Source organism: Talpa occidentalis, unplaced genomic scaffold (genome assembly GCF_014898055.3).
Source record: "Talpa occidentalis isolate TD23 unplaced genomic scaffold, MPIMG_talOcc4v2.1 talOcc4.12, whole genome shotgun sequence".
NCBI classification, from domain to species: Eukaryota; Metazoa; Chordata; class Mammalia; order Eulipotyphla; family Talpidae; genus Talpa; species Talpa occidentalis.
Genome location: NW_023601212.1, coordinates 9,756,534 through 9,779,654, shown reverse-complemented (window position 1 = coordinate 9,779,654; position 23,121 = coordinate 9,756,534). Strand labels below are relative to the sequence as shown.

The following is a 23,121-nucleotide window of genomic DNA, read 5'->3' as shown; positions in this document are numbered from 1 at the left end:
ATGTCTGTCCTTATCTCAGTACTGCACTAGTTTGGTTCCTGTACCTTTTTACTGTTTTGAAATCTAGAAGTGTGAGTTTTCCAACTTCATCTTTACCTTTCACGATTGTTTTGACTATTCATACTGCAATGCAATATGACTTTTAGAATCAACTAGTCCATTTCTGAAAAAACAATTGAAAGTTTATAGAGAATTCTGATAGGGATTGCACTGAGTCTCTTGATTAATTTGGAGAGCAATTACCATCTCAACAGTATTAGATCTTCCAATCCATGCACATAGGATGTCTTTCTGTTCGCTTAGTTCTTCTTCAGTTTCTTTCAACAACGTTTTGTACTTTTCTGTGTACTGGTATTTTACTTCCTTGGTTAAAATACATTTCCCTAGGCATTTTATTCTCTTTCATGCTATTATAAATTGTTTTATTAATTTCATTTTCACTTTGTTCATTGTTTAGAAAATAATTCATTTTTGTATGTTGGCTTTGTTTTGTTTGGGGAATTCATTTATGAGTGCTAATGGTAATTTTGTGAGTCCTTTGGGATTTTCTACAGATAAGATCATGTTATCTGCAAATAGAGATAGCTTTACTTCTTCCTTTCAATTTGAAGGCTTTTTATTTCTTATTTTTGCCTAATTGCCCTGTCTATAACTTCCAATACAATGCTCCATAAGAGTAGTGAGAGTGGACACACACAACAGTAGTCAAAAGAAATGGTAGACAAAGCAGTAACCCCCTCACCCTAGAACTCAGCTCTGGGAAGCTTGTTTAGCTGCCCTTTCTAAAATACAAATTCAACCTGCTTTTTACAGAAGTGTCCCTGAAGTCTTTGCCTTCTCTGGGCGTTTGAGGAAAGACAGCATGTATTTTAGGTTCATTTCCTTCCATTGAAGCTCTCTGATGGCTTGTGGTGGGCTGTTGCAGCTTTTAAATTTCCATTTTTACATGTACGAGTCAAGGTCAACATCAACAAATATGGTGGCCACACACAACCGGGTGTCCCTTCCTTTGCAGAACCTGCCTCACCCTAGCTCCTCACCTCTGTGTGGTCCTTACATCCTGATTCTGAAGCCTCTTCCCCAGGAAGGCCTCCCTGACTTTCCCTGTGACTCCGTCCTCATTTCCATACCACTGTCTTTGCAAAGTTCACTTGGAAACACGCAGGAGTGTGTCTCTGTGACATGTTTAGGGGCCCCAGGGTCCTGTGTCTCCTGACGACAGGACCTGGATCTTTGGCTTGGGTGTTTTCCCGAAGCATCTAGGAGGGAGACCATGGGCTTTGTGATGGAACAAACTGGTCACAAAGTCACTACCACCAACTGTTCTTTAGGACCTGTCGATCTGATTCTCCCTAACAACAGGTGATGGGTGTGAGGGAGCAGTGAGCAGTTATGCTGGCCTTCCTCACATTTGCATGTATTCAGTGACCAAGTGTTTAAGTCATACATGTGCACATGCAAATGTTGTGTCAAAACTGAATAGCCACGTTGTACCACTTAACGTCATTCTGCTGCTTGTGTTAGACGGGTTCCTGGGCTCATCTGCATGTAATCAAGTAACACTCCTTGCCACAGCTTAACTCACCACTTAACCCATCTCCTCCCTGCCTGCATCAAGCCTCATTTTTATTTTGTAGGTGCTTGAATCATTATTTGGATATTAATAAAAACAAATCTTGGCTGATGCTAACCATCTTATTTCCTTTTTTTTTCTATTTTGTTTTGTTCTGCACACATTTTCTTTAGCTTGAAATGGCGATTGAAAACCTCCAAAAAAGCGAAGGGATCACATCACACAAAAGCGGTTTACTCAACAGCCATGTAAGTGCGTGTACGACTGGCAGTATCCCAGCTGCACTCATAACCTTCGTAGGCATTTTAAAAACAAATGAAGATGATGAATAACACGTTTAAAGTATGGAAAGGCAGGAAAACCAGCCTAGAAATCTACATCTAGCAAAAATACCCCTTCAGCAATGAAGGGGAAATTAAGATAAGTTCTTTATCCATAAAGGAAGATAATAATATAATAATAGCACCTGTCTCTTCCGGTGGTTATGGGGATTTGATTACTTAATTTGTGTACATATGCCCAACAATACCTCGCAAATAATAAACATTATGAGTAATCCCCAAATAAGAAAAAAAAAAACAAAACCCAGCATTGAGGATGCCATAAAGAGTCTTAGTTTGTTTTTTTTTTTTTTTTCAGTTCATTGAAAAAGAATGGTAATTTAAGAAAAGTGCGAAGCCACTAATTCCTACTAACTCTAGTGGCATAAAATTTTTCTCCTTCACATGCCTCATGGGGAAACCACGGTCGTTGGTCCCATGCTTGGAGGGTGAAAAGATCCTTGTCTCTGGGCAGCTGTGGGGCAGGACAGGACCAGCGAGGGGGCCAGATAAAAGTCTGTCTTTCCAGAGACTGGTCTCTTCGTACTTCCCCAACACACTTGACTTCTCCCCTTCATACCCTCAGTTTGGCTTTACATAGAACCAGCCATGTGTTTGGCATTTTGAAAGCCAGAATGTGCTTCTGAGCAGTTGCTTTGACTTTCTCTGGAGAATTAAAGCATCAAAGAAAAAGAAGTCCCTTGTATTCAAACACTAACCCAACTGACTCATCAAAACTTTCATATATGCAGGGGAGGGGCTACTCTCAAGACAGTGATCCGGGAGGCAGGGAGCAGAAGCCAGCTAGAAAGAGGTCCATAAACTTCTGGAATCCTGGGTCAGGCACAGGTGTGGTCCACTGCTCAAGGCACACGTGGGGAGGACCCTGCGCTTAGCAGCCTCACTCTGGTTGTCATGAAACAAGAGACTAAAGCACATCAGAACCTGCCGGGTGCCCTGCCCCCTCCTGGCTAGGTGGGTCTTGGCCCTATGCTCCATCACTGCTGGAAAATGACCCTGTGGGGGCCTGCGGGAAGGGGATAATCTCCAGTGTGTGTTTGGGAAGAAGTCTTAACCTCAAACACACAGGGTAGAAAAGCCTGCAGGGGACAGGGACCAGTCTTCCTTTAGCTCGAAAGACAACTTGTGGGGCCAGGCTCTGGGTCGGCAGGGGGGAGTGCAGTGAGAGGCAGGTACATCGCCCAAACCCCAGGCAGCAGTGTGACTGCAGAAAATTGAAAATGTCTATGGGAAAATGCATGAACTGCTTGTCTCTGGCTGCGGGGTCGCTTCTGGCTTTCTAACACCTTTCATTTGGAAGGCAGACTTTCTTTGGTTGCTTCCCTTCCAGTTTACACTCCTGAGTTTACTCACCCAGAGGGACGGATTTCCTTGTGTCTGTTTCCTCCCTTGTGACCTGTTACTGTATTGCTTCCATCTAGAGCTCTGAGAAGTAGGGTGTCGGGCTTGGTGACTTAGGGTCCCAGAGTAGAGTTCAAATCTTTCTAAAGATAGGGTCTTTTACACACACTGGAGTAAAATCCGCCTGGATCTAGTCTTGGCAGATGTGAAAGCCAGCAAGGGGAGCATTTAAAAGACCGACATGACGGATGGGGGGTGTGTTTGTAGGCATGCGCCCTGCACATCAAGGGTTGTCACGGGCGCTGCCCACAGCAGAGCTGGTCAAGTGCTGGGCACCATCACCACCACCCTGCCCCCTTTGTCAGCCCAGATGACCTGGTTGGGAGCTGCATCCTGCAGGCCTATTCCCTGGTGGGCTCCCAGATCCCCTTTCTAGAAATAGAAAGGCTCTGTTGCCACATCCGTGTTGCACCTAGAGAGCAAAAAGAGCAAGAACAAGACACTCCAGGGGTCTTGGAATTTGAGGGCAGAAACTCAGCAGGTGTGAGAAAATGAGCCAAGATCAAACCTAAATGCACAAGGAACCCAGTGGGCTGGCAGCTAGAACTAGTCATTGTGCACCGTGAAGTAAGTTTCCTTCTGCAGCGCTGCCTTAGGGTGGGCAGTCCAGAGCCCGGGCAAGCTGGCCGACATCTGGGTCACCCTAGAGCTTCTAAAGCTGTCCTCAAGAGACTCAGACCCAGGGGACTGTGGGTTTCTTCCAGCCTGGATTGGAAAGCCCCGCAGGAGGAGGAAGGCCTCAAGCAGTTTAAAATTGGGAAGAGTATGATTTGGTGACATGAAAACAGGAATGGTGGTTTCAGAGGAAGGAGGAAAGGAGGAAGAGGCTTGCACAGGGGATTGGAAACATCCTGGTTTGGGTACCAGGCAGGCTTGTGCCAAGGATTCCTGTGAAGGCCCCCAGCCTCCCTTGAGCTGAAACACACAAGCCTTCCTCCCTCCTTTGGTTTGTACTCACCACTCAGTGAGCCTGGGTTTTCCTCAGAGCACTTAACACCATCTCTCATTCTGGGCATTGCATTTATTGATTGTGATTCTCTCCCCCACAAGAATGGATACTTCCAGAGGGCCCGGAGTTGTCCATTTCATTCACTGTTGTAGACTCAACACCTGAAACAGGTGCTTTCAATAAACGTAGGATGGGTGGGGGGACATCAAAGTTCTGTTGTATCCACACATTGGCCTGAGAAGAGTTGCCAAGTTTCCACCCAGGAAGCTAACCTGCCACCAGTAACCAGGGGCCACTGCCAGACAGATCTGCCCCAAATTGTAGAACAGTACCCTAAAGGACAACCAGGGATAGGCCAGTGGGCATGGATTCAGACTCGTGACACACCCCCTTCCAATTTGTCGTCCCCTGAGGAACCCAGAACTACAGGTTTGTTTCATTTTCTTTAAAAGGGAGGATTTGATCTGTTTCATCAAGAAAAGTGCAATCCTGACAGATCACAAGTGCAGATAAAAACATACTTTTTACTGAAAGAGTTCTCTTGATTCATGTTTGAAGTTGACCTAGAAATAAAGCAAACAAAGCTTACTGCAGAGTAACCCAAAACTGAAAATCTTGTCCAGCTGTCCACCTTTCCTTGCAAGAAGATTCATGGATCCTGAGAGGTTAGATGATTTGCAGTGAACGAGGTAGGGAGAGACAGGAACCTTGAGTTTAGTTCAGTTTCACTAACGGTCGCTTATTCTGTATCAGGCATAACCCCAGCAGCAGACTCTGGCGTCACTCCCAGCCCACGGGGAGATTTAGAGCTTGATCTTCATCCAGCCCTAGTCAGTTTCCCTTCTGGATCGCTCAGTGCGTAGGAGACAGGCGGTGTAACCAGTGACTCTTCGGAGACTGCTAGTGGTGTCCGTTGTCTCCTCACTACTTCTACCGGGGAGGACAGTAACCACGCCTCCCTGGCATGGTGCTGCTGTTGTCAAGGTCAACATAATTGCCCCAATCCTGCTTTTCATTTAAATAACAGAGCTGGGGTGATAAACCCGCGCGAATCTTTCCAAACTTTTTCTTTCCATTAACAAGTGCACCAGTGGTGTCCGAAGTGTGAGCCACCGTAGCCTCCATTTCTCGGGACTCCTGACCCAGAGCCCCCGCCAGTCCACCACCCACAGAGTCTGGCCTCACCTCCATGCCTGAGAACGTGTGACCACTTGGCTCTCGTACCCTGACTTCTCCCTAGGACCCAGCACCCTGTGCTCTCCCAGTCCCAGGTAGCAAAGAGAGAAGAAAAGTCTGCAGCTCTTACACCCCATAGCTCTCAGCTCCCACATGCTGGCCCCTCCCCCTGCTCTTCAGGACCCTTTCTCTCAGTCAGTGTTTCTTGGGGCACCTTTAAGATCCCAGGGGTGCAAGCTTGGAGAGATATATCAAGGCCAAGGGAGAACCAAGAAGATAGCTTCTAAGGGGCCAAGCTTCTGTGGGCCAGAGCAGAACTTTGACAAGGGGATGGGGGGGGGGGCTCTGCCACCTTTGTCAGGAAAAAAAGAGAAAGTACATTTAAGAAAAGTTTGAAAAGTATAAAGTTCTGAATGGCTTGATGGAAAGTGAAAAATATGTTCTTTTCCTAAAGGGGCAATTGAAAAAGAGGGAGTCTCTTTCCAGAGTCATTTCTTATTTCCCTTGACCTTGTGCACATGACTGTCCTCCCCAGGCCCCTGTGCCCTTGACCTCTGCTCCTCTCCTCGCTGGCTGCATCCTGTCTTCCTGTTTTAATGGATGCAGGCAGGAGTCCTGCCCCAAAGTTATGGTTGATCATGTGACATCTGACACTGGACAGGTGCGCCCACATCACTTCTTGGTCACACTCCCTGCCATGAGTGCAGGGGCCACACGGGGGCACACTTGAGGACAGAGCCCACAACAGGACCTTAGCGTGGGACCCAGCTTTGTAGTAACAAGAGGGGTTGGTGGCCCCCATTCAACCAAACCTCTACTCAGGGATATGCAGGAGCTGCACCCAGTCCCCTCACCAAGGAAGGTGTATGGCTGAGGACTCCTCTGCGGGGCCAAAGTGGGAGGGGGAGCTGCTCCTGACATTCTCCCCGTGTCAGGCAGCACATAACATTGGGCCTCGGTTTTAGGCCACACACCCCTCTTCCTCCTCAACCGCTGCATGTGGGCATGCCCATGTATGAAAAATGTTCCCCAGGACCTCTCTACCCTCCCCTCCAAGCCCCTGTCCTTGGCTCTTCAGTGACAAATTATCCCATCAGATCCTAACCCCTGCCCTGAACATACACCCACCCAGTGCTTAACTCCGCCTTTCAAAGCAAAACCTGTTACCTTAGCTCTTCCTGATACCTGGTGTCTGTCTATGCCAGCCCTGCAGGTATCCCTTCTCCTGAATCAGACCTGCTCCCTCACCTATAATATCACACACTCGGCCATTGTCCATCCCCTGCCCCTGAAACTTGCATTTTTCCAGCATCTGCACCCTAACTGGCCCCACCACCTGCCTTGTAAGAACAAAGGTCCCCATTAAAGCAGGGAGACCCCAGGAATGAAATGAAGGTATATCAGGGCTTCCATTTAAGATGGCCCCAGATAGGCAAGAGGAATGGAGGGGGCTTCGATGAAATAAACTTAGGCCTGAGTTGATGGTGTTGAAGCAGGAGTCCTTTAACTTTCTCTATCTGTGCACGTTAGAACCTTTCCATAGTAAAACTGTTATTTAAAGGGAGATGCAGGCCAACATCCCAGCTCGTGTGGTAAGTCAGGATGGGGTAACATATGCAGACTGGGGGCCTGCAGGATGACAGGGGGTCGTAGCTCAGAAGGGCCCAATAATGGGGAGCCCTTCAAAAACAGGGATTGTGCCTTAGACCACCTGACTCCTCAGCTCTCCTCATGCAGGGCGGTCCTCTTAGGCCTCCTTCCCGTGCACATGGCACCCGCCTTTCTCCATGCTCCTCAGGGGCTCCTCTGCACTGTGCCCCATGTGGGGCTTGCCTGTTCATGTGAGCCGTCCCTAGCCTCTTGATGCTGACCTCTGGAGGACAGAGACTTCGCCTTTGGGTACTTGTAGCCTGCCTTTTGCCCTAGCACAAAACCCTGTGCACAGACTTCCACGCGCATTCAGTGTCCGTTCTTACGTCTCTCAGTTCAGGACCTCAGTTTTAGTCCATCTGCTCATCGTCACAGCTTAACTCAGGCAAGTGCCGGTGGGTGCCATCGAGATTTCTCTCGCCTTCCTGTTTCTCCATGTATCGGAATCAGCCTCCCTCTTACAGGTTTAGAAGACGTTCAGTGTTTCTACGACATGCGGGGTCTGTGGGTATGTAGGTGATGATGAAGACAGGACCTAAGAGGTCTCATTCACATGCAGGTTTTCCTAACTCATGTCAAGCAACCTTGACACACAGGCTGAAATTTGAAGGGATAAATGAGCAAGTGAAAAGAAGGTATTAATTCATGTGCTCAGACTCGCGAATTCAAATCTGTGACATAGAGATGAATTTCTGCACCGCGTTAGTGAAGGGCAAAGCATGTGGTTGCCCTGATGAGTGCACGTGCGGTTTTTGTTTTGTTTCAAGGCATGTTTGTCGAGGTGCAGTCGGTGTGACGACGCACGTGTCTCTCTCCCCAGCTCCAGTGGCTGTTAGATAATTACGAAACTGCTGAAGGCGTGAGTCTCCCCAGAAGCTCTCTTTACAACCATTACCTTCGGCACTGCCAGGAGCACAAGCTGGACCCCGTGAATGCCGCCTCCTTTGGGAAGCTGATCCGCTCCGTGTTCATGGGCCTGAGGACACGGCGCCTGGGCACCAGGTGGGCAGATGGGCATGCCACGACCCCTTTCGCCCACTGTCCTCCCTCTTCCTTTAGCCTGCCCGCCCTCATCCAAAGTTTCACTTGCAGCAGTTTCACTTACCTGCCATCAACCATGATCCAGAAATACTACATACATTAAGATATTTTGGGCGAGATAACTTTTACTACAGTATATTATAATTGTTCTATTTTGTATCATTAGTTAATGTTGTTAATCTCTTATTGTCGCTAATTTAAAATTTTCACCTTTATCATGAGTATGTACGTTTGGGAAGAAACAGCACAGCCATGCATGGGTAACAAGGGACGCATTCTAAGAAACGTTTCATCACGTTTCTAATCTGTGCAAACAGCATAGAGCGTGAAGACACCAGCCTGGCACTCTAGCCCACAGCACGCCCAGGCTCGGGGTGCAGGCTGTTGGCACACCCGTCGTATATGCGGACCATGTTGACCAAAATGTCTCTGTGCAGGGCATGACTGTATGCATGGGATTTGTCATAATTTGTGGTTTCAGGCTTCCTCTGGGGGTCTTGAAACATTTCCACTGAAAAGTGGATAGTCGGGGCACAGGGGCCGTTCTGACCATGGCAGGGGCGTGGGCGGCCAGTCTCAGCGCCGCTTCCGGCTGCACACAAGCAAGCGTCAGTGTTCACGCGGGCACGCTCAGGCGGCCGTGCTGGCTGACTAAATGCCATGGCAGTAGAGCCAAGAGAACCCCCAAGCCTTTGCTTATTCTCCATCACTGCTGGGCCTTCAGAGAGAACGTCTCACAGAATGAAGACACTAAAGGAGGGGGAGAAGGGGAGAAAGCAGGGGGGCCTCCTCTGAGGACACAGGCTCCGCTGCCTTTGGAGCCTCTGCAGAAGGCTCGTGCCTGGCTTCCACCTGTGGCATGTCCAGGATGCTGGCTTCAGGATTAGGGTCTCCCTCCCCCCTCTCCTTCCTCCTAGCTGCAGGCTGAGTGCATATGGAGTCTAGAAGGGCCCCAGCTCCTCCCACTTGCCCTGTTGTCAGCTCTGGAGCACTGGCTCTATGAGCCAGGATGTCTGGACGGCCGTGTCTGTCCTTCAGCGCGCTCCTTTCCTGGGGGCCGTCCCCAACGTGTTCGCTCTGCTGAACTGTTTAAAGCCTTTTGATCACATTTCTCCTATAGTCAGTTAAGGTCCCGTTTCCCGAACTGTGCTATTTCCAAAATGTGTTATGAGATTATTGGGAGAGGATCCCTACGGCCACTCACTGCTTATCCGTGGGGACTCATTCGAGACATGCCCCGTTGGGCAATTTCATCCTTGTGCAAACGTCACAGCGTGTCATTCCACAAGCCTGGCTGGCACGGCCTGCCACACACCAGGGCAACATGCTGGGGCTCGTTGGGACGACCAGCCTGTGAGTGACCACAGTGTCTCGATGTGGCACGGACTATAGCGCTGATGGTGATGATGACCACAGGGTCCTGCTGGGTTCAAGCACTGAGCTGGCTTCTCACTGCAGAGCTTCTGAGCACCTTTTCCAGATTCAGGAGGGTGTGTTGTAGGGTTTCCTTGACCTCTTTGACCACGAAACAGCCTGTGATCATTTCCCACTCAGTTTAAGGAGACCCCAAAACATAGGGCTAAGGCAAATCTCCTGTCCCATCACTCAGAGCTGATCCTGGGCTGTTTGGTTTCAGGGGCAACTCGAAGTATCATTACTATGGGATCCGTCTGAAGCCAGACTCCCCCCTGAACCGGCTGCAGGAGGACACGCAGTACATGGCCATGCGGCAGCAGCCCATGCACCAGAAGCCCAGGTTGGTGGCCTGGGCCTGAGTGCCGACTCCACTAAGGGCCCCAGCGCCCGGGTTTCCCTTGGGAGAATGTAGAGGCAATAAATATGGTGGCAGGTTTTTGACTAACATCATCATTTTATTCAACACCATTTTGTACAATGTTGAGTAAAAATAATCCCGGCCAACATTGACCGAAACATTATTTGAAGACCCAACTTCAAGTTGCAGTTTCCAAGAACCTATCGATGACATTAAGTGAGGACTAAAGTAAATACGTACAAGGGGCCGCCCCATCCTACAGTGGAGAAAAACTGTGTTTATTAACCCCAACCTCCTGCATGGAGGTTCTGGGGGACCCCCTTTACTTGGTGAGAAGTGAGACCATCAATAGATGGCAAGCTGGGAATACAACCTCCTCCAGCTAATAGAGATTCCAGAACTTTCTCTGAAAAAATACTTTATTTTTCAGAGCAGTTTTAGGTTCACAGCAAAATTGAGGGCTAGTATAGAGATTTCCCATATACTCTACTCCACCTGCACAGCCTCCTGCATTATCAACATGGCACCAGACTGGTGTCTTTGTTACCATGGATGCACTTGTCCTGACACGTCATTATCTCCCAGAGTCCAGGGTTGACATCAGGGATCACTCTCAGTGGTGTTCATGCTAAGGGTTTGGACAGATGTGTAATGACACGTACCCACCATTACCACATCATACAGAAGGGTTTCACTTGCCTAAAAGTCGTCTGTGTGCCCTCCTTCCCACCCATCCAACCCCTAGCAGCCACGGATCCTTTCGCTGTCTCCATAGTTTTGCATTTTCCAGAATGTCAGAGTTAGAATCACAGATCTTTAATTTTCAGGAAACATATGAACACCAAAAGTAACCCAAGGAGCCAGGAGAAAGAAACTGATAAACTTAAGTAGCTGCTGCTTCTCAATCTTTTGATCCCATAGCTGAAGGGCCTTGTCATTTTCTGGAATATTCTCCTCTATATCCCTCACAAAGCTACCCATATTTTAAGGCAGGAGTCAGCAAACTTTTTCTGTAAGGAGCCAGAGAGCAAATAGTCCAGGTTTTGCAGGCCAGATGCTCTCCACTGGGACTCCATCACCCCCCAGCTTCCCCTCCCCCCGGTTCTAAGGCAGGGACTACCTGGTTAACCTCCCACGTGGCACCTGCATGCCCCACGGGTCTTGTAGCTCAAAACCCCATTTTGGGCACTCTAAAATATTCCAGTGACTCCAACCAATGACTAATCTCGGGAGTTGGCAATCACAGCAGGCTTTCCAGAACATTCTCTGGGACCCCACAGTCCATCCTATCCAGACATGGACGCTATAGCTTCTCATCGTTGTTGATGGTTTTCAGCCTCTGCAAACATCTGTGGCCCTATACGCCAGGCACTGTGTTATTTCAGGAGCTGTTGCACATATTTTTCAGCCATAGGTTTAAATCATTTACGTTGAGAACCACACACATCTGAGCAGCATTTCTGCTCTCTGGAAGCCTGGCCCCCACCTTCCATAGGAAGGGTGCTCCCAACCCCACTTACCTCTCCAAATACCCTCACTGCCCTCTCACAGTATCCCTCGGGGGATAGGAAGTGGATGATGGTGGGTGCCAGGGATTGGAGTAAGGGGTCAGGTTTAGTGTTTAGCGGGGGGCAGAGTTCCACCTTGGGAACATGAGAAACTTCTAGAGGTGGATGGTGAGCATGGTTGTAGATATACTTAATGCCACTGAGCCATGGACAAAAAAAAAATGGTTAAGATGGTAAATTTGTGTTAGTTATATTTGACCATAACTTAAAAAAAAACTGTACACACACACACTTGTACACACACACACACACACACACCAAATCCTGCTCAGCCCTCTGCTTCTTGGGCCCCTTCTGGGGCCTCATGGCGGCACATGTGTCCCCTGCCCAGGTACCGGCCAGCCCAGAAGACGGACAGCCTTGGGGACAGTGGCTCTCACAGCAGCCCACACAGCACGCCTGAGCAGGCCATGGCCGCCCAGAGCCAGCACCACCAGCAATACATAGGTGAGCCCCCACCCCCACCCAGGGTGCAGGGCCAGCTGCAAAAGCTCAGAGGTCTTCTTGGCACTTCTGGGTGCTCATGGGTTTCAGCACCAAAAACGTCAAAAGGGATGCTTCAAATGCTATTCCTGTATTATACCTTTTCGACTACATAGAAAGTTCTAGAACTTTCTGGAAAATTTTGTGGCATCCTAGAGATTTTAGACTTATCAACACATAACCCCAAAATTAATGTATAAAGTGACCATCAGAAACATAAGTAAATAAAATGAAATGCTTGTTAGAAAGACTAGATGTTGTGTTTTAAAAACCTATTGGTTTAGGGCTGGCCACATAATTTTGCTGTCACCTCTTCCTTTCTTACCAGGAGCCTCAGATGCTCAAAACTCCCAAAACTGAGTCTTTCCCCTCCTGGGACCCTAACCTAGGGCTACCCAGTCCTCTTCCCTGGGAGCTACCCAGGAGAGAGAGTCCCTCCCCAACCACTGCCTGGGAGAGCATCTACCTCAGAGCCTGCTGCCACCCAGTACACACCCAGGGCCGCTGCCCCCCATGACCAGTGCTGCTCAAGGTCACACACTGAAGACCTCAGTGGCCTTCATGTGTTTCTAAGGTATTTTTTAGCCCAGACAGAACTGTCCAATGTTGGGCCTACTGGAACTACTCTGGCCTTACCTGGGAGGCCACCACCATGTCAGCCTTCTCCCCAAACACACTGCCCTGGGGGACCCCTCACTGGGGTGATGAGAGCCTCGCTCTGTCCCAAGCCCAGAGCTCAGTGCCTCCTTTGCATGTACCAGTATATTTAACATCAGGATTTGGTCCCCGAGAAAACCGAAGCTCACCAAGTAGCATGACCCCCCAGGCAATCAGGCTGTTTCTGGGGTGACAACACTGACACCTGTACCTGGGCATCCTAGCCCAGCTTCTGCATGTGGATCTTGTGCTGCTCTTTTAAGTACCCCCTTTCCCCCCAGATGTCTCCCACGTCTTCCCGGAGTTCCCGGCACCTGACCTGGGCGGCGTCTTGCTGCAGGAGACCATCACGCTGCACGACGTCAAGGCCCTGCAGCTGGTCTACCGGCGGCATTGCGAGGTGACCACCCCTCCCTCCAGGCGGCTTCCGGAAAGAGCCCAAGCCTGAGCCTTGGGGCTTCGGTGGGTGCCTGGGTGCAGAGTCAAGCATGGTCGAGCAGTCACTTTCACACGTTCATCGCCAGTCCACCAACATCCAAACTTCACCAGGCGTCCCTGGCCACGTGGAGGGGGCAGGAGCAGTCCCCTGCGCTCTCTAACCTGCGCTTTCTGGATGAGGGCTCCCCCTACCCCGTTCATTTCTGTCCCCTCGTGGGGGTCTCCCTCTGGATCTTAAAAGACCCACTGCAACCTTCATCGTGGCTGCTTGCTCGGCATGTTCCATTAACCCGGGACGCTCGCACGCCCATGTGTTTAACTGACCGTTTTTATTCCCAGGCAACTTTAGATGTCGTGATGAACCTCCAGTTTCACTACATTGAGAAGCTATGGCTTTCCTTCTGGAATTCCAAAGTCTCAGCCAGTGACCACCCTGCCTCTCTGTCTGCCAGGTAACTCGTCCCTCAGAGAGGGCCGCCCCACCCTACCTGCTGGGTTTAACCTGAAGAGCCACGCTGAACACAGAAAGGCATCAGCTTTGCAGGAATTGGCACTCGGACCACCCTTGTCTGTGTGTAGTTTCTGCACATGTGGCAGTTGCTTTGTCTCCCCATTGCCCGTGTTCTTTCAGCCTGAGAGGTTTTAGAGGTTTGATCCTGAATAGAAGTCACCTTGGCTTGTAACTGTGGTGGGTCTTCATCACCTCGCCACAGCAGGGAAGGCACGGCACGGTCCCCCGTGAGGCATGCCAGGCTGGCCAGGGCATGGAAATAGGGGAGCAAACCTCCCTTGTGGGTTTTCTAGCCCTTTTCATTGGGTATGGTCCTGCAGCTTTACTTTCTGGTGCCCCAGGCCCAGGCAGGCACCCTCCTGCCACCCGCAGGGCTGACAGGGCGCTCACGAAGACACCAGGCCCCAGTACACCTTGTCTCCCCTTTGCCCCACAGCGACGAAGAACCAGAAGGCACCATCCTCCCGAAGGACAAGCTGGTCTCTCTGTGCAAATGTGACCCCATTCTCAAGTGGATGAGGAACTGCGACCACATCCTGTACCAGGCCCTGGTCGAAATCCTCATCCCTGACGTGCTGCGTCCTGTGCCCAGTAAGCACCAGCTTTCCTTAACCTTCTCCCCCTGCACACTGTCTCGTGTGTCTCAGACCTGGGCCCCAGAATCCAGAGGGGAGCAGTAGCGCAGTCCCCAGGAAGATGCTACTCTTGCCTGAGTGCCTTCCTTGCTACTAACCCAGAAAGAGTCAGAGCATGGGCCAATGGACAATGCCCACCATCAAGTCTGGATGGGGCTAGGGTGGGGGGTGGGGTGCTGCTACCTGGAGCTGTGTGGTATCCACAGCATTCCCAAGGAGACCCGAGAGGGGACACCAGGCTCCCCGGGAAGATCTGAATGGAGTTTTACACCTACACTCACACATTTCCCTCCACACACACACCCGCTCTGGACCCAACACAGAGCTCAGCTGCCTTCTGACACTGTGACTGTCCAGCATCACGTGGTGGATGCTTCAGGAGATCTTCCAGATTCTTAATTGAGGAAAAGAGAAAAATTGAACCCTGTGACTTGATGGCTACCCTGCTTGGGGCGGACAAGTGCCTTCAGGACCTCCCCAGGGCCTCTGCACCCTCCCATGGCGAGGACAATGCACACCATCAGGGGGCACCCACCCTGCCAGCCACTCACAGTACTCCAGGGGGTAGGGCTTTTCCCAACGAAAGGCAAGGACACCCGACTGGAAGGCCTGTCTCATTGAAAGACTGCTGTGGCACCATGGTTTATGCCAGCCAGGCTATGTGTAAATATTGTGCCAGACTCACCATGCTTAAAGAACTGTAGCAAAACTATTATATTTTTCCTTTTGGCCTTGCCTGCCTGAAAACGTTTTAATGTAGTGTTCAATTAGCATCTCTATATTAAGATTTGAGTCTGGGGTTGTTTCCTTTTACATTTGGCATTTTGTTCTTTTTTTTAAAACAGACATATTTGTTTCTTATTGCAGACCATCTCAAAATAAATTTGGAAGTTGCTAGAATATATTTACATGCTGTGTGTATCAGGGTCTCACCTCCTAGGCACTGCTGACATTGAGGCCAGATCACTCTCTGTGGGGGACCATCCTGGGCACTGTGGAGGACTGAGCCCAGCCCCCCTACCCATGCAATGCCAGGAGCACTTCTAATGTGACCATCACAGATGTCCCCAGGAAATGGTCCGGTGTCCCCTGGGGGCAGAGTCCCCCCAGGTGAGACCTACTAGCTAGACAGATAAATGAGCAGAGATAACCATCTCTGGTGGACCCCAATTCTTACTCAGCACCTCCTTCAGTAAGTGTCTTAAATTCTCACTGCCACTCTTGTATCCTTCTTGCTCTGTGGCCTCGCTCAGGGGTGGTGGTTCTCATCACATCTGCATCTCTTACACTTACCGCTGACTGACGGGGGAGGCCGCCTTTCTCGTTGCTAATATCATGGTTTGTATTTCCAGGTACCTTGACACAGGCCATCCGTAATTTTGCCAAGAGTTTGGAAGGCTGGCTGACAAATGCCATGAGCGACTTCCCACAACAGGTCATCCAGACCAAGGTAACGACTGGTGGGGATCTGGTGGAGGGAGCAGAGGCCACGGGGCCTTGCTGTGCGGTGAAGGGAGAGGCCACCAGGAGCAGCTCGGGAGAGAACGGTGCTCCAGAGAAGACTCAGACTATGCTCTTCCTGAGCACCCCATCCCCCGGGATCACCAAGAGTGCTGTGATGGGGGACAGCAGGAAGGTCTGCCGCAGCAGTGGTCATTTTTCTGTCATGCGTTCGGGTCAATTCAGAACAGAACAAATGTTTCTAACTCATCATAGGAGGGAATTTAATCTCCTTGCTATCACCTATTACAGCAGTTTTGGCCACAAATCAGAATTAGAAATGTACAGATTTGGCCCTCTTGTGAAAAAGTGACCACTTGTCCACAGTTCCGTGGAGCATCCTTACAGAGCCGCTTGGTACAGCTGAGGCCAGATTCTGGGCACCTGATCAGCCTGCCTACAGCCAGGAATTGCTCTGTGAGGCCGGTGGCCCTCAGACTTCAGGGCCTATTAGAATTGCCTAAGGAGCTGTGAAAAATGCAGACCCGCAAACCATACACCCACAGAGTTTCATCCAATGGCACCCGGGAATCTGCATTTTACTGGCCACTACAGAGTCAAAGGGAATCTAGAAGCAGGGAGGGGGCATAAGCAAACTGAATGCTAAGCCCCTCTGCTGTGGTCTTCTTGAACGATCAGGACGTGGGTCCTCTTCCCTGCCAGCAGCACTCTTTCCTTCTCCCAACCCCCTACCACGTCCTTGACCCGGTGTGCACCAAAGGGAAGAGAGAATCGGCACTCCCCGTGCAGCTCACCCTCCTGTCCTCGCTCACAGGTCGGTGTGGTCAGTGCCTTTGCCCAGACACTACGGAGATACACGTCCCTTAACCACCTGGCCCAGGCAGCCCGGGCCGTGCTCCAGAACACGTCCCAGATCAACCAGATGCTCAGCGACCTCAACCGCGTGGATTTCGCCAACGTGCAGGTGACCACCACCATCGCAGCTCGCCACAGGCTGGGTCAGGGCTCAGGGACCCCAACTGCTGTCCTAGACTTCCCCCCTCTAGAAAAATGTCCAAACCCCCAAAATTCAGCACACAGAAAAACCTCACACCTCACATTGCTATTGCACAAACCAAGGTCTAGGTCAAAGCCCCTGCAGCCCACCCAGGGGTCTGAGGTCTTCATTCCTTCACCTGCCAAGTCCCCCTGGCATCCAGGTGCTGAGACCAACACCTTGGTTCATTGTCTTTAAAATCTGCCTGCCTGTTATTTTCATGGCTGCCCCTGGGCTTATGTGGGGCACCGGCAATATTTTCATCCACTTCCTTCCCGAGTTTATCCACTCAGTAAACACACATGCACTATATCTAGCGACCTCTGAAAAATGAAACGTAATGCATTCTGAGTTTTGGATGCAGGAAGCCTGGATTTCATCCTAAGCAGCTAGGGCCAGGCCCTCTCTGCATGCGGGCTGTATCTGCCCCTGCGGAGTGTGCAAGCACCAGGCTCAGCCTGAATTGGAAAAGGCCAAGGTTGAGAAGGTGGACTCATCAGCGGGATGTCTGGCCCAGAGCTGTGATCTGGAGATGGCCTGGCTGGGCCCTGTGTTTCCAGCCACCTGGTAGGACAGAGACTGGTAGTTGTCCCTCTGTGCTCCACAGGAACAAGCCTCATGGGTGTGCCAGTGCGAGGAGAGTGTGGTGCAGCGACTAGAGCAGGACTTCAAGCTGACCCTGCAGCAGCAGAGCTCCCTGGACCAGTGGGCCAGTTGGCTGGACAATGTGGTCACCCAGGTCCTGAAGCAGCACGCAGGCAGCCCCAGCTTCCCCAAGGCTGCCCGGCAGTTCCTGCTGAAATGGTCTTTTTACAGGTAAGTCCCTGATTGATGTCTTCTGCGAGGATGGAAAGGGGAGGTGCTTTCCTCTGCTTAGCAGGGCTGGAGCAGTAACTGAATCCCATAAACAAGGGCCTGACCCGTGGTGTCATTCTTGGAGGGTAGACACTGGGGCAGGCCCGGAGGCATCTGTGGCCCAAGACCAGGTTGCGGCTGCTGTAGACAGAAATCATCAGCCTCGGGCCTTCTGGACACAGGCAGCAGCTCAAGCGCACATGCTCCCCAGAGTTAGGACATTACTTTTGCTCACTGCTCTAGCCCCAGCACCCAAATATTCATTGAGTGAATGAACGAGAAAAAAAACGTAAACCTCAATACTGTGTGGCTCAGCCATGAACCTCATACCCTGGCGCCACAAAATGAAAATGACAGTTTAGCCAAAAACGAGGATAAAGCAGAACCAGGATGCTGGAGAAAACCTGGAGGCAAAGCCAGGGTGTGATCTGACTGGCTACAGCTTACACGGCTGCTTACTTGGAAACTGACTGGATGTGGTTGGTTGTTCCTAAATTTTACTTTCTCGAATCAAACACATTGGCTTCAGCCTGGGTTTTGGTTTGCTTACAAGGCACCAGGCGTCAGAGTAACGGCCCCTTGACAATACCGAGTGCAGGCCACATTATAGTGCCTCATCCCCCTGGTCTGGGTCCCTTCTTGTTTTATTGGCGTGATTGTGCTGAGGCATAACTGAAAGCAGTTCAGAGAAGGGGCATTGGGTGCTTGGGGCTGCTTGACAGTGTGTTTGTAGGTGAGTTTCTACTTGGGTGCCATGTTCTATAATTTCTTTAAATCAGGGGTCACTCTTTCTGTAAAGAATCAGATCGTAGGCATTTTTAAGTAATAAAATTTTATTGACACACAGCACACAAATGAACAGGGCTTATAGCAATAAACTTTTATTTATGGACTTAGAAATATGAAATGCAGGTATGAAATAAAAGTCTTCTGTGCCTCCCTGGTAGCCTAGGGGTTAAGTCTCAGCACTGTCACCACTAGGGCCTGAGTTCGATCCTGGCCAGGGAGCTGACCCACATGGCACCCCAGACCTCTTCTGTCTTGACTGCTGCTCCCCTCAGCAGTGTATTTCAGTAGATTTGCCTGTTCTGCTCCCCACTCTGTCTCTGGTGAATCCTCTCACTGCCCCCCAACACTTCTGGCCTACACCCCAGTTTGTCTACAAAAATTTTTTTTTTTTTTTTTTTTTTATTTTTTATAGAGGCATGCTTTATTTATTTGTTTGCTGGTTTGTTTGTTTTTGTTTTGTTTATACATGCACTGGGCACAGTCAGAAGCGCGGGAGGGCGAGAGAATTCACCAGAGCCAGAGCGGGGAGCAGAGCAGGCAGAAGGACCGAAGTACACTGCTGAGGGGAGCAGCGGGCGGCAGGAGAGGTCTGCGCGCCATGTGGGACCCTCCTCTGGTGGCCGGGGAGCAGCCGGGGATCGAACCGGCGCCGCAGAGGCCGCGCGCAGCTTCGCAACCCAGCGCTCAACCGCTGCGCCACCGGGGAGGCCCTGTCTACAAAAATTTTTAAAAGAAAAGTCTTCTTTTGACCTTTTCCCCCAACCATTCACAAATACAGACACCATTCTTAGCTCACAGGCTGAGCGAGGTCTGCACTGAGTGTAGTTTGCCGACACCTACCAGAGTTGGATGAGGCATCACCTGTTTAGGTGCTTTAACCGCTGACCACAGGTGTCAGGAGGAGGGGGAGGCCAGGCCAGGCTGCCTGCTGTGGGGGCCTCCCTGATGGCACTGGGAAGACTTACCAAAGGCTTGTGGTCAAGGCCATCACATCACCAAAACGTAAATCCTGTGTTTTCAGCCGCCTCTTGCTTAGAGCTGACTGCTTCCACCCTCCCTGGTGGTCTTGGGAACTGGCGGGTCTACAGGGTTCTCAGGCAGTGTCGGAGCGGAAGAAGGAAGCCTGGCTTGACCGCCAGGCGTCTGTGCTCGCCCCGGCGAGGTTCCCAGCTCTGTCTGCCCACCCCCCAGCTCCATGGTGATCCGGGACCTCACCCTGCGCAGCGCCGCCAGCTTCGGCTCCTTTCACTTGATCCGCCTGCTGTACGACGAGTACATGTTCTACCTGGTGGAGCATCGCGTCGCCGAGGCAACCGGAGAGACGCCAATCGCTGTGATGGGAGAGGTGAGGACCCTTCCGGTGGCGGGACTGCAGGAGGGTGCGGGCGGGACCGTCCTGGTGGGGGGCCTCGGGATGGAAGCCCAGCGGGTGGAAAGGAGCTGGCCGGCCAGAGCCCCGCAGCCCAGGTTCAGCCCCTGACTCCTCTGCCCCCGCTCCCTGTGACCCTGGGCAGGATTTCCTGCCTCTGAGACTAGGCCTGGAACACCCTACCATGGGGGCGCATCTCTGGCTAAAATACATAACATAAAATTTACAATTTTGACCATTTTAAAGTGAGCAAGTGGCAATTCGCAGTGCTGCGCTTCACCATCTCGTCTAGTTCCAGGTTTTTTCACTCCCCATAAAGAAGTCCAGTCCCATCAGCTGTTACCAACCCGCCCCCACCCTCCCCAGCCCCTGCCACCAGAACCTAATCTCTGGCTGTGGCTGTGCCTGTCCTGGGCAGTTCACATCAGCCGACTCACACACCCTGGCCTGTGTCTGGCTTCTCCCTGAGCACCACGTCTTCCAGGCCCCTCCGAGGGGGAGCCTCTGTGAGCGCCACTCCTTATGGCCGACCTTGGTCCATCTCGTGTTAACACACCATTTTTTGTTTGTCCTTTCATCCATCTGTGGGTGGGCTTTCAGATCATCATCCACTCTTTGGCTACTGTAAATAATGCTGCCGTGAACTTTCTACACAAATACAGGTTTGCGCGCTGGTTTCAGTTCTCTGGGGTCTCTTTCTAGGAATGGAATTGCTAGATCACGTGGGGTTGTTTTGAGGTAGGTCATGCACATAGGCGCCTGTGACACAGGCAGCCACGTCTTCACTGTCGCTTCACAGAGGCCACTGCTACGTCCCCTTGCTGATCTGACCAGTCAGCACCCCGCCACCCTCAGTAGCTCCCAGGGGAGACCTGGCAAGTCTCAGGAGGGTCCCAGCCAGCGTCACAGCAACTTCTTAGGTCAGAACCCCAGGCTTCCAAGAGCCTGTTGTAGCCGCGTGTGAAGACTCTGTTGACATTCAGGGGACCCCGCAATGGACGCCCCTGACTGGCTTCTCTCTTTCAGTTCAACGATCTGGCCTCGCTGTCACTGACGCTTCTTGACAAAGGTGAGTGTGTCTGTGGCTTTCCCGCCCAAGCACTCCCGGGAGCCACCCTTCCCCCCACCAGCCTGGTGGAATCAGGGGCCCCTGGATTAAGGATCCCCAGGGCCTGGCATCCAGAGGGGCGGGCAATGCCTGGGCAGTGGGCACTCGGCCGCAGGACTGAACCGGGTCCCCGCTCAGAGGAGCAGCCCTGCCCCTCACGCCCGAGAACAGCATTTAATCCTGCTCAGGGCCCACCTCTGTGCAGGCCAGGACCGGGGCGGCCATGGGTCCCCGACACCCACCTCTGGAGGGTCCGTTCCCTGCACCGTGGATGTGGGAGAACCAGCCACCGAGGGGGAGCCCGCCAGGGAGATGAGGCAGGCAAAGTGGTGGTGGGCAAAGGGCAGTGACAGTGAAGCCCGCCCCCCGCCCAGGCTGGGGAGGAACCCCAGGAAGGACCTGGTTAACCCAGCCCTGAGCCCCGGCCAACAGGCCTCTCTGAAGATGCTTCTCTCTCCCTGGCACCCCCCACCCCCAACGCTGACCCCACAGACGACATCAGCGAAGACCGAACCAGCGAGGCCGACTCTGATGCCCGAAGCCTGGGTGAACCTCTGGTGAAGCGGGAGCGCAGCGAGCCTAACCACTCCCTGCAGGGCATCTAGCACGCCTGGAGCCCCATGCGGGGGTGCCTGTTGGACGATGTGGCCTTCACCCTGACTCACAGGGGCCCCGGGCAGTGCCCTTCAAGGACACTATAACTCTCAAGAAGAAACACAGTTGTCAAACACACAAAGGTGCCGTTGGGCCCCCCGAGCGCCTGGGTGCCCAGATCTCTTCCCTTCTGAATTTTCTCATTCTCTCCTCTGCTGGAATTGTGAACTGTACTTGAGGGGACCCTTCCAAGGGGCTGAGCAAATCATTACCTCCACTTTTGGCTTCTCCTCCATTTAGCTGATCCCAGTTTTCACCATGATTTCTAAAGGGTCAGTCAGATCCCAGGAAGGAAGGGATGCCCCCTGCTGTTGGCAGACCAAGCTGACTGGCATCCAAGGAGCTTTGGAAACGCAAAGCAGAACCTAGGCCTGATGCCTCTGTGGAGTGAAGCCCCCACCCCACCATGTCCCGGCTCTGCGTCCCCCAGCTCGTGGGCCTGGAAGGCCACCTGCCCTGCGGGAGTCCCGGCTCTAAACGCCAAAGTCCTCCAGAAGCAGCTGCCAAACACATCCCTGGATGACTCCCGGCCCGCGTGACTCAAAGAACCAGCGCAGAAACAGGCCCACTAGTGCCAAGATGTGGTGGTGTCTTTAACAATAAAAACCAGATGTTTTATCAACAACAGAAAGGATCGGGGTCCTGTCCAAGTTCACAGTCAATATCAAGCCAAACTAAACCACTGGGTTTGGAATGAGTCTGCTCCCAGGGGGCCATGCTGCCAGTGTCTTGGTGGCACCTCCAGAGGGTGCCAAGTCTGCACAAGCAGCTGCCCGCGTCCTGCTCCACAGAACCTACCGGAACACCTCCCGGAGCGCTGTGGCCACGGGCAAGTCCCATCTTGAACTGCTCAAAGTCAAAATTCTCTTCTAGAGACAAAGGAATCCCAAGGACTTTTGCAGCCCTGAGCTTTAAACACCCAGGACTGTATCCATCTTAACACGTTGCTCTTGGTTATCTACGTGCAAGAGGTCCGTCCTCACACCAGCTGCAGAGAAGAAAGACAAACCTCTGGTCTAGGAAGCGCCTTCTTAGGAAATGCAATAGTTTCTCTTTTTGAAAATAAGTTTATACCAATAGTTTTGTGCTCTAATTGTTATTAGAACGTTTCTTATGAATGTGTATTTTTGGTCCCAGATATTTTGTTCTCATTCATGCAGAAGGTACTAATGTAAACTCACATGGCCTTTCAAGCCCTTACTTCCCTTCAAACAGGAGCGCTGCGCATCCCTCAGCCCCAACCAGGTGTCCAGGGAGCGGCGGAGGGGAGGAGAGAGCGCGCTCGTTTTAGAAACCAAAAGTTCTAATAGTCACGGTGTTTGTCTGGTCTTAGAGTTCAAGCCTTAGATGAAATCAGACAAAAGAATGTCTTAAAAATACATCTCTCCTCTCCCGAGAGACATTGAAGCTCACAGTGTGTGGATTGTCCTGGTCTGTCTTTTCTTCCACACGTGGCCCCCAATACAGACTGGGTTCTGCCCTCTGCTGTCTCGTCCTTTGTGGGATTCCTTGCAGAGGGAGGAAGGACAGTAACGACCCGAGCCTTTCAAGCTCATTCTTGTTTTGTATGGAAATAAACACGTTGAGTGCACCCATTTGGGGTCACAATGCACACTCCATTCCCTGCCCCCCTCCCTGCTCAGCTGCTTCCA

At 51.5% G+C, this 23,121-nt stretch overlaps 1 protein-coding gene across 7 annotated transcripts in view; it reads left to right on the top strand.

Annotated features, from left to right (window-relative positions):
* RFX2 (regulatory factor X2) overlaps nucleotides 1–23,121 on the top strand; it is an 83,807-nt gene extending 60,686 nt beyond the window's left edge. For 5 of the 7 annotated variants that reach the window (XM_037505181.2, XM_054693076.1, XM_054693073.1 and 2 more), the window contains 13 exons: nucleotides 1,747–1,821; nucleotides 7,911–8,092; nucleotides 9,768–9,887; nucleotides 11,805–11,920; nucleotides 12,895–13,013; nucleotides 13,391–13,503; nucleotides 13,999–14,153; nucleotides 15,550–15,647; nucleotides 16,473–16,622; nucleotides 17,302–17,510; nucleotides 19,530–19,683; nucleotides 20,734–20,776; nucleotides 21,308–23,121. In XM_037505181.2, coding sequence (XP_037361078.1) covers nucleotides 1,747–1,821; nucleotides 7,911–8,092; nucleotides 9,768–9,887; nucleotides 11,805–11,920; nucleotides 12,895–13,013; nucleotides 13,391–13,503; nucleotides 13,999–14,153; nucleotides 15,550–15,647; nucleotides 16,473–16,622; nucleotides 17,302–17,510; nucleotides 19,530–19,683; nucleotides 20,734–20,776; nucleotides 21,308–21,420 — 1,647 coding nt within the window. In that variant the 3' untranslated portion in view covers nucleotides 21,421–23,121. The remainder of the gene's footprint in view (nucleotides 1–1,746; nucleotides 1,822–7,910; nucleotides 8,093–9,767; nucleotides 9,888–11,804; nucleotides 11,921–12,894; nucleotides 13,014–13,390; nucleotides 13,504–13,998; nucleotides 14,154–15,549; nucleotides 15,648–16,472; nucleotides 16,623–17,301; nucleotides 17,511–19,529; nucleotides 19,684–20,733; nucleotides 20,777–21,307) is intronic. The other 2 variants (XM_037505184.2, XM_054693072.1) reach the window with 1 other exon arrangement.